General features: G+C 37.3%; 1 protein-coding gene across 2 annotated transcripts; it reads right to left on the bottom strand.

Annotated features, from left to right (window-relative positions):
- Window positions 1-280: 280 nt before the first annotated feature.
- On the bottom strand, window positions 281-18595 carry LOC120112355 (vacuolar cation/proton exchanger 3-like). 2 transcript variants are annotated; one of them, XM_039131455.1, is made up of 12 exons: window positions 18202-18595; window positions 12812-13066; window positions 12024-12091; window positions 11886-11914; window positions 11532-11728; window positions 11209-11421; window positions 9243-9377; window positions 5771-5887; window positions 5634-5687; window positions 4175-4291; window positions 1376-1469; window positions 281-899 (listed from the first exon to the last, which is right to left on the bottom strand). In XM_039131455.1, the coding sequence occupies exons 2-12, from the start codon at window positions 13064-13066 to the stop codon at window positions 889-891; spliced, it is 1290 nt and encodes a 429-aa protein (XP_038987383.1). In that variant the 5' UTR covers window positions 18202-18595; the 3' UTR covers window positions 281-888. The 2 variants fall into 2 exon arrangements, with proteins under 2 accessions (XP_038987383.1, XP_038987382.1); XM_039131454.1 differs by having other exon boundaries at window positions 18227-18593.
- Window positions 18596-18889: the final 294 nt, after the last annotated feature.

Below are 18889 nucleotides of genomic sequence, written 5' to 3'. Positions count from 1 at the left end.
AAGTGTCCTCATCATTAAAAAATCATTAAAAACACTATTAAAGCATATGCAAAGGATCAGCGGTAATTGACGTAATCCCTATGTTACCTGTGGTTAACACAATCCAGTGGAACTGATAACTATTATCAGTTGATATTCAGAAAAAAGATATCCACAAACATTATAAATCCTACAGCCAATATCCAATTTGCATTAAATGCAGAATTTCATCAGTACCTGATAATTATTAGTTAGTCTCAAGATAATGCATCATAAGTCCATGTTGCAGAATACCCTCGCATTTGTCTAGAAAACTTTGAATCAAGCCTTTTATTCTCAAATGTTTTTTAACAGTAAATGTTACAGACAAAACCATACCTCTATTCCACTATTATATCCTCCAATCACCCCCATTCTCAATGCAACCTTATAAATGAGTTCTAATTTGACAAATATTGTTTGCATATTGCAATGCCGTGCATGTTGTTGCATTCCAGTGGTAATAATTAGTACAACGTCATAATGTACACCCAGCTCCATAAGACCATTGTAAAATGAAGACATGCTGACAGAATTCCTCACAAAAACAATCCCAAGATCTGAGGCAATGAAGGCTATTTTCCATGGCAAGGGGAATTCAGACTCTGTAAGGAAAGAATTAGATACATAAAAGATTACAAAACCTTCACCTCTTGAATTGCTACAACATAGCTAAAAGAGAAGCCTCTCTTAATAACCACAATATCAAGCCAACATAAGGCTATGGAGCTAAAGCAGCTGAGCAATCGAGGACCTTTTACAATTCCATCATGCCTTAAAACTCATTATGGAGAACATGTTTCACAGTGTGCTAGTTGGCATGTATCTTGTACTGTTGACACCAAGCAAGGCTAACTGGCTTTTTCAGCATTAAACATTACCTGCACGACAAACAAACCAGATCAAACAATCAGCAATTAAGACTCATGCTGTTCATTTGATTGCTTAGATCGGTTTCCAAATATTCCAGACTACCGCTGTCTAGACAAATACTAATAAATCACAGTGAACAGAATCGGTAAAGAGCTTGGCAAAAGCACAATCTTGTCCAAATTTCTCTTCGAGTGAATTGTCCATTTTGCTAGCATGCATTCAGAAATTCAGTTATATTCACAACATTCATAGCCAAGTCCCTGTCCTCATATTCTGACAATTGTACATGAATCTGCAGGAGAAAGTTATTTACCAATGTTCTGAGTCTTTTAAACATTGTGCACAAATTAAACTAGTATGCTTCACAAATTCTGATTCCCAGGCAGCTTGATATCTCTATGTCAATACAACTTAAGGTCATAGTATATCTACAGAGGATATCTCTATATCCAGACAGCCTAGTCTGAGTCGTTTCTTTACTTACCGTCTGCAGGATCCACATGCACAAAAAAACTGGCAGCAACAATTAAATAGCACAGAATAAGCATTAGCCCCTTGAAATAGTTTGTAGTGCCTTCCTGAAAGAAAAAAAGAAACAATATTTATCAGACAAAATGATAGAGACATCATTTTGTTTTCTAAAATATAGCCAGTACAACTATTTCACAAATTTTATAGCCCATGTCAAAACCAGCAGTTCAAGACATTTGTACCCTTTGGAGCTCATTATTTTAAGTGAACAATTTGGACCAGCATTAAATATGCAAAAAAAGAGAAAAACACAGCAAATTCAGTTCATGGTTTTTTAAAACAAGTCAACATATACAAAATTATTGAAGGATTAGAATTACAACACCACCAAATTGGAGGAATAGGGTTTGTTAGTAACAGTTATAGATGTATTCAAGGACATGCCCTTCCTTTTCTTTCGTCTTCTTATTCTTTACCATTGTCCTTCTTATTCCAAAAGAAACATCTATATGTTTCTCCCTCTTTTCTTTCATTCCCATTGTCTCTCCCTATGTTCTCTACTTCACTCTTTTGTCCTCCTTTTGCTTCTCTGCTTTTTTTTTAATTCATATTCTTCCTTCTCTCTTCCTTTTTTTTCCTCGCTTCTTTTTCTTTTTCTTCTTTTTCTTCTAGATGACTCGCTAGCAGTCAGGGATATCTATAGGCAAGGGACTGCCATGACAACTACGACTAAAAGAAAAACAACAGCGGTATGTCAAGCGATCTTGGGATTGCATTTATTCAATGTCAAGATTAAGATTGCCAATATTAGTCAGAAATCAGTGTAAATGATCAGAGAAGCCTGAAAAGTCAACACAAGGCAAGGCACGAATTTGCCCTAACTGGACTTGTGGATGATAACCAAATCATCAAAATTCAAAATCAGCAAGGATGAGAGAGAGGGCGGGCCCTCGCGCAACAATAACCTTGCTCCATTGTGACCTGGGTGTGACAATTTCGAAAAATGGAAACAGCCTCTCCGCATGTGAGGCTAAGGTTGTGTATATCTGACCCTCCAAAGACTCTATAGTGCGGAGAACCTCGTGCATTAGAACACCCTTTTAGCAAGGATGAGGGAATAGATATCATGCAAAGGATATCAATCAAGATGATGAAGAAATAAGTTGAGACTCAATAACTAGGATTGCCAAGCAAGCTGTTCGTGTGCAGCTTGTGTTCAGCTAAATATTTAGCTTGATATCAGCTCCCACAACAATGAAACGAGTCACACTATCCAGAATTTTGAGCTCGAAAATAAACGAGCCGAAGACGAGCTTGATCCAGCTTCACTCATATTTGGCTTCATATAGCTTGAATATATGTTATAATTATAAGTAAACACAGATATATAGTGTAAAATATTATCTAACAGTTACAAATTAAAATATTTCAATAAATTGATAAATCTTGATGAGTTCTATTTTGAGGAATAAATCTCAGTCACAAGATTATGATCTGACAGATAAGATAATAGCGAAAGGCATCAAATGCCCTAAGGTTCCTCATCCCCATCCCTTGGGTTCGATGTCCTCTCTTCCTCTCTGAGACTCCCAAACTTCTTCTTCCCCAAGTCCCAGCTCCATGCCACCCAAGACCTCACTGCTGGTTCCTCTCCCATGGCCCTCTCCATCTCACTGCAACATTACCTGCCTTCCCCTACCTTAGTCCTCTGATTTACATCACCATACTGCTTGTCTTCCTCTCTATAGTGGTCCTCTCTGACTAACTGCTGTGTTGTCAGCTTTCCTCTCTCCTGTGCCTCTCTGCCCCACCACCACCAACATCACTTCCCTCACCTGGATCATCATGGAGGATAGAGTTCAAGGGCTTCTTTCTTTTCCAGGATTTCTTCATTCCCAAGTTCCGACAACAGAAGCCCTCGCTTCAAGTCTCTTAGATGATGCTTTATTCTCTCTCTAAACTCACTAGCATCGTCTCAACTTCAGCCTATTTCTAGCCTGATCTAGCCAAGCTTGAACTGGGTCGTAATTTAATGACCTGAGCTAGAGCTGGCTTTTCCTAGGTTGACTTGAGCTTGAGCTTGGCATAACTAGTTTCCAGCCGACGAAGTCTAGCTTGCTTATGTTCAGCTCATTCACACCCCTACCTATAACCATACATCTAAAAATCTAAAGTTCACCATACTGGTTGGTACGGTACCAGTATCGAACTAGTATACATTCTCGTACCGTACCAACACTCGGTATGCCTTGCCATCTCATACCGTACCACATACTGACACTATAATAGAATAGTACTGGTATAGGGTCCGGTACTAAGACGACGAATCTTGCAAAATTCTTTCTCAAAGCTTTGACATAGACCAATCCAACCAAACAAAATAACCTACAATATGGAATCAGTTCAGTTACAGAACAACATTGCTTTTTTTTTTTATTTCTTAAAGGAAAATGAATTAACTAAATGGCAAGTTACAAGCCTCAGAAAACCTACTATGCCCTGACCTATCATCCTCAAGTACAAGATAGATTGCTAAACTCCAATAGGCTTGGGTAGAAGGAGACAATTTCCTCGTTGGAAAGAAGAGCATTGCTGGTCAAGCAAAATCTTTCCGGGGAAGATAATTCCAGCAAATAAGAGAATAAAAAAAAAATTAAATCTCATTGCAGATGCATGATCTAAGAGGATGTGTTGCTTATTCAAAACAAACAAGTTAACATGTTTCAAATATGATAATCAATAAATTTAAGGCTTAAGCAACAAAATGAATGTAAATATTTGCCAATAGAAATTTCAAAGTTTGAGAACAGACCTGTAGCATAAATGCCACAACCAGTACTGTTATAAAGAGGGTAGCTGTCTCAAATAATTGAAAATTCAAGTCCATCTGTTTTCCCGTTATCCAACCAACAACCACACAGAAAGGAATCTGCAATCACCAGTAGCAAGTGATATTTAATAATCTATGAGACAATTATCATATATAGCTTATACATACATCAGTTTCTTCTATTCTTGTAGTAACTGGAGATGCAGCAAAGTTCTGTTTTATGATAGCCAAAAGTAACAGGGCATCTATGCAAAGTTGCTGCATCCTGGATATGACGCAGGAGCTTCATTCAAATAACTGGTTTCTGTATCTTATAAGAAAATTCAGGTATCAACTTAGGCTCGTCCCAGTTGGAGCAACATTTTGGTTCCTTTGGGATCCTATGCACTTTCCATCATAATTGGAGTTGTTAACAGCCTTTCTGTAGTATATATACTTAGGATCTATAATAATCTTATTGACCTTTAATAGGATCTGGATTGAATTAGGACTGAACTTTTTATTAGAAGTCCAATGGTAGCTCAGTGAAGTGACTCTATTAGAGATTTAACCTCACCAAACATGTCCACATATTGACGAAGTTATACAGCTGTAAACACGTCTCAAGATAAGTGAAATGAAGGAATTTCTGTAGCTTATTTAGTTAGCTCTATACGGCCTAAGATCTAATGAGTTAATGGTCTGGGGTACTGTAAGAGTAAATGATCTGTAAAACTAAATAGGGTCAAAACAACTATGCATTGTAAAGCACTTCCATTGATTATATGATGAAGATTGGTCATTTAAAAGGTTTACTGTTTTTTAAATCATGCAGCACCAGTTATCTTAACTCCTCCATCATTACAGAATTACATATGGCCAAAATACAATCTCCTTCTTAACTAAGAGATAGTGTTGCTATTAATGGCATTATTATCTTGCTCCTTCCCTCCCGCTTAAGATATTTCTCAAATTCATCAATGAGAAGCAGCCTTAGTATAAGCATCTTCTGTTTCCTACCCACCCTTACTTGTAAGATCATTAAAAAAAATTGACTATTTGCTGCTCAACGGCTAAGATATACCAATACCTAAATTATCCCCACCTCTCATTCATTTAAGCAAAATAATCTTCTTCTTAAGTGTAGATAAAAATATTGACAGGGGGAGATGGGAAACAATCAATAATGAAGCTCTCCATTTAGTAGTGCCAGTTCATTAGTCATTTTAAGCCTTAAAATTTATATTTATGATAGGAAGATGCAATTGAATAAATGCACTATATTAATTATGATTATACAGCTGGAATATTTCAGCGCCTAGATATAAACCATCTCCTCAAAGGAAGGTTCCCGAGCCTGTTTTTCAGGTAGGAAAGCCCCAGGCCCTTAACTGCTGAAAGACTGAGAATCCATTCAAATATTAGCAGCATAATAAACCTGTAAAAATTTTCAGAGCATTACCACAAACATCGATATTTGTGTAGATGATCCAATTGCAACCCCTAATGTTATGTCCTGCAGGAAAAGAAGGATGAGGTATATAGAAAAAACTAACACGCAATGACTTCAGTTATATGAATACGCTTCACATCACTTACAAGTTTATCCTTCATGGCAAACATAATTGCACTTGCATGTTCAGCAGCATTGCCAACAATAGGAAGCAAAATGACACTAATAAATCCCACGGGCAGGTTCAATGAGTCGGATGCTCCCTGAAGGCGAACCAGACAACATGGTAAGCTATTTATAGAGTTATCATCATTCTATAAGAACAATCTTCAATCAAAAGGCTTGGAACATTCAAGAACGCTTCAATATTTTTGGATGGCTAATATGTTAATGCCTTAACCCTGCGTGTGGAAAGGTTGTTTCCGTATTTCAAACCTATGGTAGCCACTCGGTCCAAATGTAGAAACCTTAGAGTTGCGCCCAGCTCACACTCTAATATGTTAAAAAAAATAAAAATCACTAATGGATATGGAAAAGCATATCCGAGTATGCTGTGTACCATTGAGAAGTCGAGATTGATATTTCAATATATATATATATATATAGTTTTATAAAAAGGTTGGAGTTCTGATGATCGAAATGAATTAGAAACAAATCTTACAGAGATACAGAGTTATCTTCACTACTAAACTCCTGAAAAAGGTCAGATACAATACAAACAAGAAAACATCTAAAAATAATAGTTAAATTGACAATTGATACATCACACTACAACGAAAATCGCAGTTGTGACAAGATGCTTGGATAAGGCAATTAAGCTACCTCAAGTCAGCTGCATCCAGCATAATTTCTGTATCTTCAAATAAAAAACTGAATGGGATTTTTCTGGTTTAGAAGCATCTAGAAGCCTTCCAAACCATCCACTGGATTTTATTGTTCATAAGGGAGGCATACTTGTGTGTTGGATATAAAAAAAGGACTTTCAATTTAGCGTTGTAATTTTTACTAAGTTTTAGATATTCCCTATTTAAGTGAGATTACTTTCCTAGTGACTGAATCACTTGAATCAGTTGAAGGAGACGAGGCTTCTGGCCCAGCCTGAGGGCAGGTCCCACTGGACAGGAGAGTTTTTACTGCCATGAAAATCTAGACCACTACATACAAACACCAGAGACCTAACTCTATAGACATGGAAGCTAGGTGATGATGGAAATTAAGTTCCAGATACATGCAACAATGTCAAAACCACCATTGCAGTCCCAACCTCAGATGGGAAAGGTCGAAGGTTAACATTAGGATGGCATCCAGTCATAAAAACATGTTAAACTTTGAAGAAATGGATCCAATTTGATATGTTTGAATATTAGCATATCCCCCATAACATCAAGGTTGGTCCTAAATAGGAGTTATTGGATATGAGGATTCATAAATTCATCATAAAATATTTGGGATATGGCTTGATGGTTATGTTTAAGGTATACATGCAATGATGTTAGCATCCAGCATAACCCTTGAATCTCTTAACAAATTCATCATAAATGCAAGGTTTCCACACTATAAAAGACTGGACAGAATAGTGAAAGAATTAGAAGGCTCTATGGTCAAAGATATTTGTTGATACGATAAGTAGCAAAACAAGATTTTTAGATCCATTAGTAAAAGGCTTGTTAGTTTGTAGTTTCTAACTGAAAGTATGATAAAGGAAAAAATATGTTAATCAAGAAACCTGAAACTATACAGCTTGAGAATCTAACTTTTATGGAGAAAATATAGATTAATAATTAAACAAAACTCTTTTAGCAATTAAAAATAAAGAGGACACAAGAAAGGATTAAAGCATTGTAAGTCATGCTAGTGGCAGTTCTAGGTTGGCAAGGTACAACATTATGCAAACAATAACATGTGTTAATATGGAACAATATGAGCTAAATCCAAAAGATACAACGACCACATAGTAATATACATTGAAGCTTTTCTCTCAGTGCACACTAACATACATTAGCAGAATCCCTTTTTCTATCTAAAGTATGTTAGTTTAGTTGTTAGTTGTTATTATTGGCAAAAAGACATGTTCTGATAAATTAAACAAGAATTTGAATGCTTATCAGTAGCTATTTTAGTCAAATTAAGCAGACATGTTTAAGGACAACAAAAATTTTTAAGGACAACCTAAATGCACAAAGTACACTATTTTAACAACGCTGAACCTTAGACAAATACATGTTTCCTACACATAAGATCCTCACAATACAAAAAAAGATGAAGTTCAAAATTTCAATTAACTGAAAATATAATTTGAATAATCAATATTTTACATGAAAGTATACTGTATTTAAGGGATGTCTAAACTATTAATCACATGACAATATCAAAACTCGAATTCAATTAGGCTAGTTTTGGATTTATTAGATTTGAATGAGAAAAAAAATTGGGAAAACACCTTTCCCCCAAATTTCTTCTATTCATTCTTATTCAAGCACGGTTCCACAAGTTTCTTCTTGAACCAGGTTGTATGTCTGTTCATCATAATTTCAGTGTTATAAAAAGAAAAACCTAGCACTAGCATGCTTGTATATAAAAAATGTAAAAAGAAAACATTACCACCTCTTTGAATTTTGGATTGGCCCTTGACTAGAATAATTCTCACCATTTATCTTCCAAATGCAATCCTCTTAGCTCACAAAGTACTAAAGTAGCTTTGGTAATGGATTGGGAGGCTCAAGATATAAAATAGGCAATACTGATGGAGCCCAAGGGTCAGGGGTTGCTCATCAAGTGTTTAGGAGCTTTTTGTAGGTTTAGGTTGGTTTAAAGAATGGAGAACAGTGCTGTTCAACAAACTGTAAGCAGAAAATAGCAATTTGCAGTGGTGTCATTAGATCTATATGCACTATTGTCACAATGGCTTTATATTTGGTTTGTACTTTAGAACAGGATGGCTTTATATTAGGTTTATACTTTAGGACAGGTTTATAGCAAAAAAGACTAAGTGTCATAAAGTTCCAGCACAAAGAATATAAAGATTTTCAATCAGAAATAACATTCAGATCAAATATGGCCTCTAGCATGTGCATGAGAACAAATGAAGTGTTAATTAATGGTTCGATTACTTACCAAGCAAATCAGTCATAAACAGCAAAAAATATCAATTTCCAACAGGTAAAAAGCTATACATTGAGAAAATGGATAGAACAGGAAAAGAAGCATGTGCATGTGCACGCGCCAAGAGAGAGAGAGAGAGAGAGAGAGAGAGAGAGAGAGAGAGAGAGCAAGAAATCACACAAAAAAATCCTTTCTTGTGTATAAATCTTCCAAAAATCTGAAAATACAAGGCACATGGCTCCCCTGTTTAAACCCTAAGACCCTATTGAAGAAACTCTCCAAACCTTCCTGATATGTGTGGATTTATTTCAATTTTCAATAAACAATTCAACTGTTAGATTGAGAGATGCAAAAATCCCCTCTCTCCAAATTTTTTTTCAATATCCGGACTGTAAATCCAATTTTTTTTTCAATATCCGAACTGTAAAGACTAAAGAGATATCTATAAAACCTAACAAAACAGATATGAACAATACAATTAAGAATAGATAGAAAAAGAACTGAATCATTTATTACCTCTATGGCATTAACAAGGTATTCAGAAAGAATGGAGACCCAAATGGTCAAAACAGCAAGCCATGAAATTGCTTCCCATTGGCCTAACTCCGGAACTTCCACTTCATCAGGATCATCCTCGTTCTGCCTGTCTTCCTATCGTACCCATTAATTATTGAAATGTACAAGAATTATATATGCACACATACACATATAGATAAACAAAACTATCAAGATTGACAAAAGTTGCATGGATGGATAAGAATGAACTTGGCATTATCGCAAGTCATTTACACTGAAAACTAAAATTACAAAATGCTTCTCTGAAGTTGCTGATTCTCTGGTCTTCTACGAAAACATCTTAACTAGAAAATATGATATCATAGATTATCTATCTGATAAGGAAACAGAAATTAACAAAAAAAAGGAAGCTTTCAAAGAAAATTGAAGCAAAGTCTAGTCCTTAAAAGCGATTAAACCACAGCAATCAGAATATAGAACAAGTTGCAGAATGATGCAAGAGAGGGAAGCAAGAAAGGCTCCTTTTATTAGAATCTTGAACAGTGATTCATGCATAAACATGAAAATATTGCATGCAGAAGGAAATCAAATTACTACATTATTAGGGGGAATGATTTATTCACTGACTGAAAAGAAGATGAGCGAAGAATCAGTTTTAAGTTAGAAATGTGTTTTTATAGAAAACATGAAATCTAGCAGTTCTGAAAACAGGAGTCCTGATACACCGAAACTCTATAAGGAACACCATAATAACAATTAAAGCTGACACAAAAGAAAATTACAACTTCAAATCTCTCGGTAAGTGACTATTAACAATAACCATAATTAACAAGCCCTATCTCTATCTCCTGGGCTCGGTGTTTTGACATTCTCGATAATCATATAAAGCAAAAAATATGATATAACACAAAAATATTAACAATTAAAGGCCCCAGGCCCTCCACAGAATTTAAAATTGTTTCTGCTGATGATAGAACCAAAGTCAACTTCAGACGTCTGCACACGCCAGGACTGTCTGAATCTTTTTTTCTTATTCCTATGCTCTCTTGGGAAAAAAACTTAATGAGCACAATAATTGATGTATCATTGGTGACTTATGATTGACAACCAAGAAGAGTGATGCGTCTAGAGAAATGTCTGCACAGAGCTCATCTCCCATATGAAGCACCAATGGGTTTTTGTTACTTATTTAGAAAATCATACTAATATTTTACATGGTAATTAGGAAAAGATAGGTCAGATAACTAAGGTTATTACAAATAGTTCTTGAGGCATCATTTTATAATAATTATTCAGTTAGAGACTTAGAGTGATAGATCTCCGCCTCGAAAGACAGTGTATTGTCAGGAAGGAAAATAGTGCTCCATGCCATGTCTAAGTGATTTTTCAAAAATGATCATCATCAACGACTTGTCCTGTCAAACAGCGGGAGATTATGGTGCATCACCATGGGGAGAGAAGGTTCCAACAAGGAATATGTAAAAGACATGATGTATCAGGGGAAAAAAGACTATCAGTTCATAAGTAGAGACAGTAAACTGACTAGAAACCATAGCGTAAAGATATCAGGCCAAAACACATGTAATGGTGTCATAATAATGTATTTATCCAAACATATCCAAATAGTTTGGAATCACAAACTTAAATTGAATTTTCATTGGATGAAAGAAAATAGTTTCACTATTAATATGCCTTCTCCAGCAATTTCACAATTAATACAATGTTTGTACACGTGAATATTTGTAGTCAATATTTTCACATGTTCTGCTCATGTAAAATATGCATTTTTATTCCTGAGTGCTGATTCTCAAACCAGATCAGCTGGAAGCATGGATCGTTTTCGAAGGACCAAAGTGAAAATTTAAGCTGACCCAGAAACCATAGCTGTCATCAGTGGATTTGTACAGTTACTCAGATTAAAATGGTAATTTAACTCAAATCTTTCAGGTTTAGTCAGATAACTTACTTCATCAATTGGACTGTAAAGGTTGCGGTGGCTCTTCAGTTGAAAAACAAGGTAGCTAGCATAAGCTACGAGCATCACACAACTGCTAAACCTTGAAAGAGAAACCTCTGACTTTCCATATTGCACCTCTGAGTGTGTAAAGTGAAGAACAGCTGGAAACAGTAGGCCCATTACAGCCATCAGCAGCAACCCTGAATTTACGACTGCAGCTGCCTGTTGTAGATGAATGCTGCCTTTTAATTGTATTTATCTATCAGACATCAAACAAGAAAGATCTGCTAATGAATCGAACAAAAACTGCATTCACTGTTTAAAATCACTACCTTGTTGAAGACCTGATCTTTCTTGGAATGAACGATCCCACCAGCGAAGAAAGCACAACCAAGAACTAAGAGCATATTTGATAATATAGAGCCTAGCAATGATTGTTTGACTACACGAATCATTCCATGTTTCAATGCATAAATAGCTATGATCATCTCTGTTGCATTTCCAAATGTAGCATTTAGAAGGCCCCCGACTGCAATCACCATAATGTATATACGTCATTGACATGCAACGGAAATCTGGCTCCAGGTAGACAGGCTTAGGAATAAAAGAAAAATAATGTAGTATCTACTATTTAAAAAGTGTATGAGCCATTTAAAAAAGAGGACATAATTCTAAATGATGTCTACCTGTGGGTCCAGTGTAGAAGGCAAGCTGTCTGCACCATAAGAATGGCAGCATGTCAATTGGCAAATTCATGAAATAATTATAGACAAGTCTCCCAAAACAAAAAGAAGAAACAATTCCATACAAACAGCAAGACTTACTCAGTCGCATAACCCAAACGCTCAGCTAACGGAGTTATGCCTATCAAACTGAAGAAAAAAACCAGTCCCTGCAACGTAGTATAATAATAATAATAGTAATAGTAATAATTAATAACAATAATAATAAAAGAAAACATGAGAAAGTAAACTTTTTGATGTTTTTATCCTAGAAAAGGGGGCAAAGGTACATCACAAATAATTTCCATCTGTCAATTTAAGTCCTCTATGCAAGCTGAATCAAATGTCATAGAATATGAAAAGTGTAATTTGTATTCTGCAAAAGTGACTATACAATCTGGACCCACCAATAGTGAGATCAACTAATAATCGAACCTAGAATATCTTCAACGATTAGCCCCACAAATCACGACAGATGACCTGTAAGATAGGGTGGATATACATGCAAGTTCACTAATTATTTCTCAATTCAATTGAAATGGCTGGAAGACTACAGATCTTCACCCCATATTACTAATAGGAGTGGTAGAGGCATGGTCTGCCGTACCGCTCCGTACTGTCCAATATGAAGCATACCGTACCGGAAGAAAACCGGTGTGAAACATACCTTCAAGTCAGTACAAGCTCAGTAATGCCCGTACTGAGGCGTACCGAGATAAAAATTGAGAAAATGGTTAGAAAGCTATTTTGGTACAAAGATGTATTGTACCATACCAATAAGGTACTGATACGGTACCGGCATCGAGAATGCGGACCTTGTAGAGGACTAAAAACAGGTAGTCTAGAATAACCATAACACTAAATCTAACAAGTAATAGTAGCATACTTACATGATTTTTAGTAAGGTAATGGAGAATGATCGACATGGGTCCAAATGGTAGCAACATATTGATCTTCGCTGTAAATATAACAACTTTTACATTCTTCCATAGTCGTTCAAATAATCTTGAAAGGGTCCATGACATAGCAACATTTGAAAGTGACACATTATGAGGTATCTCTACGTGTGGTGTCTTTACTGCAGATTGTGATGAACTGACAAGTGTCTCCATCTCAATTTCCAAGTCTTCCCTTTCAGATTGCATCTGCATATCCAAGCCAATATAAATACAGTTTATTAGTAAGAAAAAAGAAAAAGCGCTCAAGAAACTAAACTATCTTGGAAATTTTGAATGTAATGTAATGTCTTTTTTTCAGAGAATAATGGTGGAACGCCACTGTGGAACCCAGAACCTCCCCCCAACATGTGTTGAGGAGTGAGGTGCCAGTCAACAGACCCGAAGTCTGGTCGGCAATTTCAGATATAATAATATTCTACGCTAAAAGAGAGACTTGGAAGGGGAAAAGTCTTATTAACCAATTGATGCACCATATTAAACTCAAACAAAGTCAGTCCTTAACAAAGACGCATCATCAAACAAATACAACCTTAAAAAATAAAAAATAATAATACTTTCTCGATAAGATGCATTATGTTGGCAAAAATCAAGTATAGAAGTGTACATTAGGTCATTGCATGCTTAATGAGACACTTTTCTTTGTCATACAGCCCTTGTCTCCTTACACTAAATTAGATGGGACTCATGTTTTTCATCTCAGCCAAAATGCATGTAATGTGTTGCATGGGGTACCCTTCGACACAACTAGTACAGAATATCAGACTTTTGTTTTTTAGCTAACATAGTTCAGGTGTCACTAGATATCATCCAAGTCAGTATTAGTATAATGGATGATAATTTTAATATATATTTTTTATCAATTTTCAACACTTACTATAAAAATTAACGTGTAAAATGATAATCCTTTTTTCCACTAATATGGGTTGACAATTTAATGTCAGTCATTATATATCAGCTGAGCAAATATCCGAACATCTTGCTCATTAAATATTTCAAAACAAGAATAAAAAATATTAAGCGTTCCATCTTGACCAAGATAAACCAAATCTCAGTTTATATCAGTATAACTCAGCCACGGAGATTGTCAAGATCCAGAAGTTAAAACCTTGGTGCGAATTCTTATATTTGTATATCTAGCATTATGCACCACTACTTATAAAGAACACTCTCTTCAGCATTTGCACCTCAGGTTTTAATAGTATTAAATCCCAGAATTGCCATCATAAAACCATCCCAGAAACATATGCTCAAAGTTCATTTCCTCGATGCTCATCAGCCTCATCCCACGAGACTGTAGCTGATTAGGCCAGTTATTCTAATTCTATTATAGGTTGCTCCACAATTACGTCATCTATCTTTTTGGATCTAACCCTCATTTCATGGAGGTCTAGGAAGTAACCGACGGTTACGATTTAGTGTTGAATATAAAAAGAACTCACATTGAAACTAGTAGAACAATGATCTACTGCATGACTGGGACAATGTTAGTGCAACTCCCATGGATATTAATTCTATCCTTCATGCACCCACCAAATATATTGAGGTACCAAGGTATGCTATGCTAGTACTAGGACTCGTACCGGTTGCTCAATGGTATGATATGGTACCATGCTTGTCTGGGCCCATACCGACATAGCTAGAGTTGACAAGAGAGGGGGAGAGAGAGAAGGAAAGAGAGGATGAGAAGGGGGCAAGAGGGACGAAGGGAGAGAGTGAGGGAGAGAGAGAGAGAGACCGAAAGAGGGAGAGAGGGCTTTTGAGCTCCCTCTCCTCAGGTTGCATGATAATAGGGGCGGAAGAGACCCTATTTTGTTGAAAAGAGAGAGAGAGAGAGAGAGAGAGAGAGAGAGAGAGAGAGAGAGAGAGAGAGAGAGAGAGGGAGAGGGACTTAAAAAGAGGAGGGGAGAGAGGGAGAGGGAGGCTGAGATAGGCAAAGAGAGGGCTTTCAACCCCCTCTCCTCTGGTTGCACGAAAAAAAGGGCGGACTTCGTTCAAAAGAGAGAGAAGGGGGGGGGGGGGGGGGGTAGAGAGAGGGAGAGGGAAAGGGAGGGAGGGAGAGAGAGGGTGAGAGGGCTTTCGAGCCCCCCTCTCTTCCGCAGGCCACGGCCACACGAACAGGGGTGCCCCAGTTTCGAAATGAAATAAGAACTCCACTCCTTAACCATTGGTTGAGTTTAAATGAGCCAAACTTGAGCAAGAATTTTATCTCGGCCGAGATCTTGGTTTGTATCAGTAATAAGCTACACCTCAATATGATGTATGAAAATTTTGCCCTATTATCTTGGTCGATAGAAATTGACAAAATCCAAGATATTAGCCGATACAATATATTCATACTAGTCTATACTTTTTCAATTATTTTTTAAATCATTGTTTAACAAATAAATCTCAAAAACAAATACTTAAATGTAGTTGATAATATCGATATAAACGGAGATTTCAATTCATCTAGATCTCAGTCACTAATCAAAATAATTGATATCTCGGGATTTAAAAATCTTGAACTTGATCTCGGCCATCGTAGCTCAACTCAAGCTTGAGCAGAGCTTGAGCCAATCATGTAACAATTTGAGCTGAGCTCGAGCAAGCCCTAGCTCACTCACCTTCGGTTCATTTACACCCTTAGTGACAAGGACATAAGCATGTTATGGCACAACCTCATGCTCACCTTTTAGAAAGCAACAAGGCAATGCCTCTCTCCTAATGTTGCCTTAAGAGCAGAATCCATCTTAGAATTTAAATTGCCTCCTCTAGAAAAGCTCATGTCCCATTGGAGGGTAGTGTCATGGGTATGAGTGAAGGGCAGCGGGAGAGAGATTAGCAAACTTGTGTTAGAAGTGGATACATGCCAACTAATGGGACCTTGAGTTCTTTCAGCTTCTCATACTAGATTCTTGCATATTTGATTGGACTTGTCCTTTTGCTTCTCTTTAGCTAATTATTGTTGTGCAGTTTCCATTCTCAGTTCTCTCCCTACAGTTATCTCAAGCAATGCAGCCAATCCCAGCAAAGTTTGAAAAATTGGTACTCTCTCATGCTTTAACATTTGTTCACAAGCCTTGTATTCATATAATAGATCACCCAGTCCCACTTAGATACAGGCCTTTTTCCAAGCACATGATGATTATCCTTTTTTATGGCCAAAGCACAATGAAGTTAAAAGATGGCACAGCAGACATAATGAAAAGATTCATCTTTAGGACAATCAAGATGGCTGTTGGTATCTCGAGAAACATGGGAAAGGAAAAGTTAGTGAAAAGGGGATTTAAGAGTGTGCACAATCTATATCTTGATCTAACAGAAAGGCCGTGGTGCACTGTTATCACTGTGGGTAGCATAGTCACATCAAACAAGAGTATCTGCAATGTGCACAAGAAGAAGAATGATAATGGGTATTGGATGTGGCAATTGTATTGAAGAGTATTAACAATGGTGATGATAGATACATTCTTACTATCTCTGTAGGTCTTAGTGCTTACAGTAATTGGTGGCTTCTAGATTTGGCTGATTTTTGTCATGTTTATTACATTTGGTTTGATTCTTCTTAAGAGAAGGCACTCTCATTCAGCCAAATAGGGACATTAACATTGAAAATGTTTACCAAGCAATGTGTTCTCAGTGGGGTCCAATATAACCCTCAAATGTCCAAGAATCTAATCTTGCTAGGTATACTCCAAGGGTTGTCATTATTCGGCATGAGGTGGAGTTGCAAAGGTGGCAGGCAGCACCATGGTTTAAATGAAGAATGAGATGCATAAATCCACCAAAAACACAGTTAAAAAAGGAGTTCCAATGGCAACTGCATTGTGTTGGAAAAGTTAAACGAGGGTGTTGTGCTGGTGGGCAGACAATCATCTCGAGTCACTTTTGTTATAATAGCACATTGCAAGTATTACAAAAAGTTTCTACAAGATACAGACAAACAAGGTAGGATGAGTATATCTGAGCGAAGATCGAGTTCAAATCTTGTGCAAAGATGAGATAGTCACAACCCAAGAAGAAGGGATGCTATCAAATATGGCTTATTGAGGTGTATAATTGCGTTCTTGTTGGCTGAGCAGTGCATGCCAAGATGATGATTGTTGTGGCATGATACCTATTGCCACAGTAGGCAAGTAGAGTCCATGAATAAGTCCAAATCCAAGGTAACACAAGGAGAGAAGAAGGCACAAATTAATGCAATGACATGCTTGTCCCCATAATACTAGAAAGCTCATGTTTCATGGATTGTGGTGTCATAGTTGTAAGTGGATGGGATATAAAGGAAGAGAGTACGAGGAAGAAGAAAGAAGAATCGAGGGTGCTCACTTTGTCTTGGTTCTTATGCTTCTTCAGTTATATACTAGGTGTTCTCTTGCAATTCTAAGAGAGATTTTCTTTTGTCGGTATGCCTTCTTTGTGATTCCTTGTGTCAATCTCTCTTGGGTGATTCTCTTAGGCAATGTGCATAAGAATGGAGGAGCTTGGAGAACAGTTGTTTGGTGGTAAAATTAACCCTAATAAGCTATGCAATTTATTAAATCCCTCAATCCCCCCCCCCCAACAAAAAAAGACGTAGTCAAATGCCAAAGATGCAAATTCCTATGCCTCTTATTATGAGTTATTTTCTTATATTTTCTCCTTTTTATTGTGGTGCTGAACATGTTTGTTATCCAATCTACAACTCAAGGAGTCCTACAGCCAGGCTTAGAGCTTTCAAATCCCTGAATTCCCCACATCTGAGGCACAGTGTACTACAAACTTAATCTTACATGCTAATTGTCTGTTCAACTATCAAATTATCTACTACAGAAACACAGGATACTTCGACATCATGCTGCTTGGGTCAGGTTTAAAAATAGGGAAGATATTCATGGGAAGCTTGTCTCCAGCATCGATCTTGGTAGCTGAGAATCCCTGCTAAGAGCTTCATTCCTAGATTTAACCAAAAGCAACTTTCTTTTGGGAACTAACAAAAGGTCATATGCAATAGATTCCTCAGGGAGCAACAGAACTTCCCAACTGAGGTTATAATAGAAGATCCAGTTATAAAACACATACGACAATGTAACTTTGTCCAACAAGTAAAAAACAAGTTCAAGCATTCATAACGTTTTACGAGAAACTAGTAACCGAAAATTTTCATCCAAGACAAACATTGAATCAAATTTCGACTAATTCAGACTCAGATTCATCAGCAGCAACAAAATCCCTCAATTGCCGATGCGGTATCAAGACAACATATACTCAGAATCGAAGCGAAGAAAACATGACCCATATCAAAAGTCCAAACACTCGAAGACTTGGGAATGATAAGAAGATAAAAACACATCGAATCTTACCACCAAAATCTTTCCTCCTACCCACCTTTATTGTCTACGAAAATTAAAGAACCGGCAAGAGGGGATCGCGATCCGCCGAACGACGCGGGATCCCTCCTCTCCTACGATGCTCTTCAGTAGATCCGACATCAAGATCCCCGCGTGGAGTGTGGGGTACGTGCGGGGGAGACAAAGATCCAATTGGGAAAACGCCAGCCGGCCGGCGACCCTCGGGCGCGAGAGAGACGATAACCAGTGATTAGGTCTCTTTCTAATAATAAAATTCTCCACCCCAGCAAGAAGATGGGACTTAAAAAAAAAAAGAAAAGGAGAAGAGGGATTCAAGTTTGACGATGGTCAGAGCTGGGAGATCGCCACCGTGTCCACCGAGGAAGCTTCCTCGAAGGTGGAAGGAGCCCGCAAACAAACCCCCCGATCCCGGTCGAGAGCCGGTGAATTGGGGCGAGTCAAGATCCGTGCCGCTGTCCGACTACGACCCGTGACCGAACCCTAGCGGAAGTCCGGGCCAGGCCAGATGTTGACCATTGTGTTGAGCCCAAAACTTCTCGATACCAAGGATTTCGTGCAGGAGCCAGCAATGAAGTTTTATTTCAAGCATTTGATTTCAAGAAGAAAAACTGATGCATTGCATGACACGCTAATGCAGATGATGGTGATGGAAAGAGAAGGAGATGGTTATTTCTCAATA

The sequence above is a fragment of the Phoenix dactylifera genome, chromosome 11 (genome assembly GCF_009389715.1).
Source record: "Phoenix dactylifera cultivar Barhee BC4 chromosome 11, palm_55x_up_171113_PBpolish2nd_filt_p, whole genome shotgun sequence".
Lineage (NCBI taxonomy): Eukaryota > Viridiplantae > Streptophyta > Magnoliopsida > Arecales > Arecaceae > Phoenix > Phoenix dactylifera.
The sequence above is the reverse complement of the archived record's forward strand: the minus strand, read 5'-3'. Positions and strand labels throughout refer to the sequence as shown.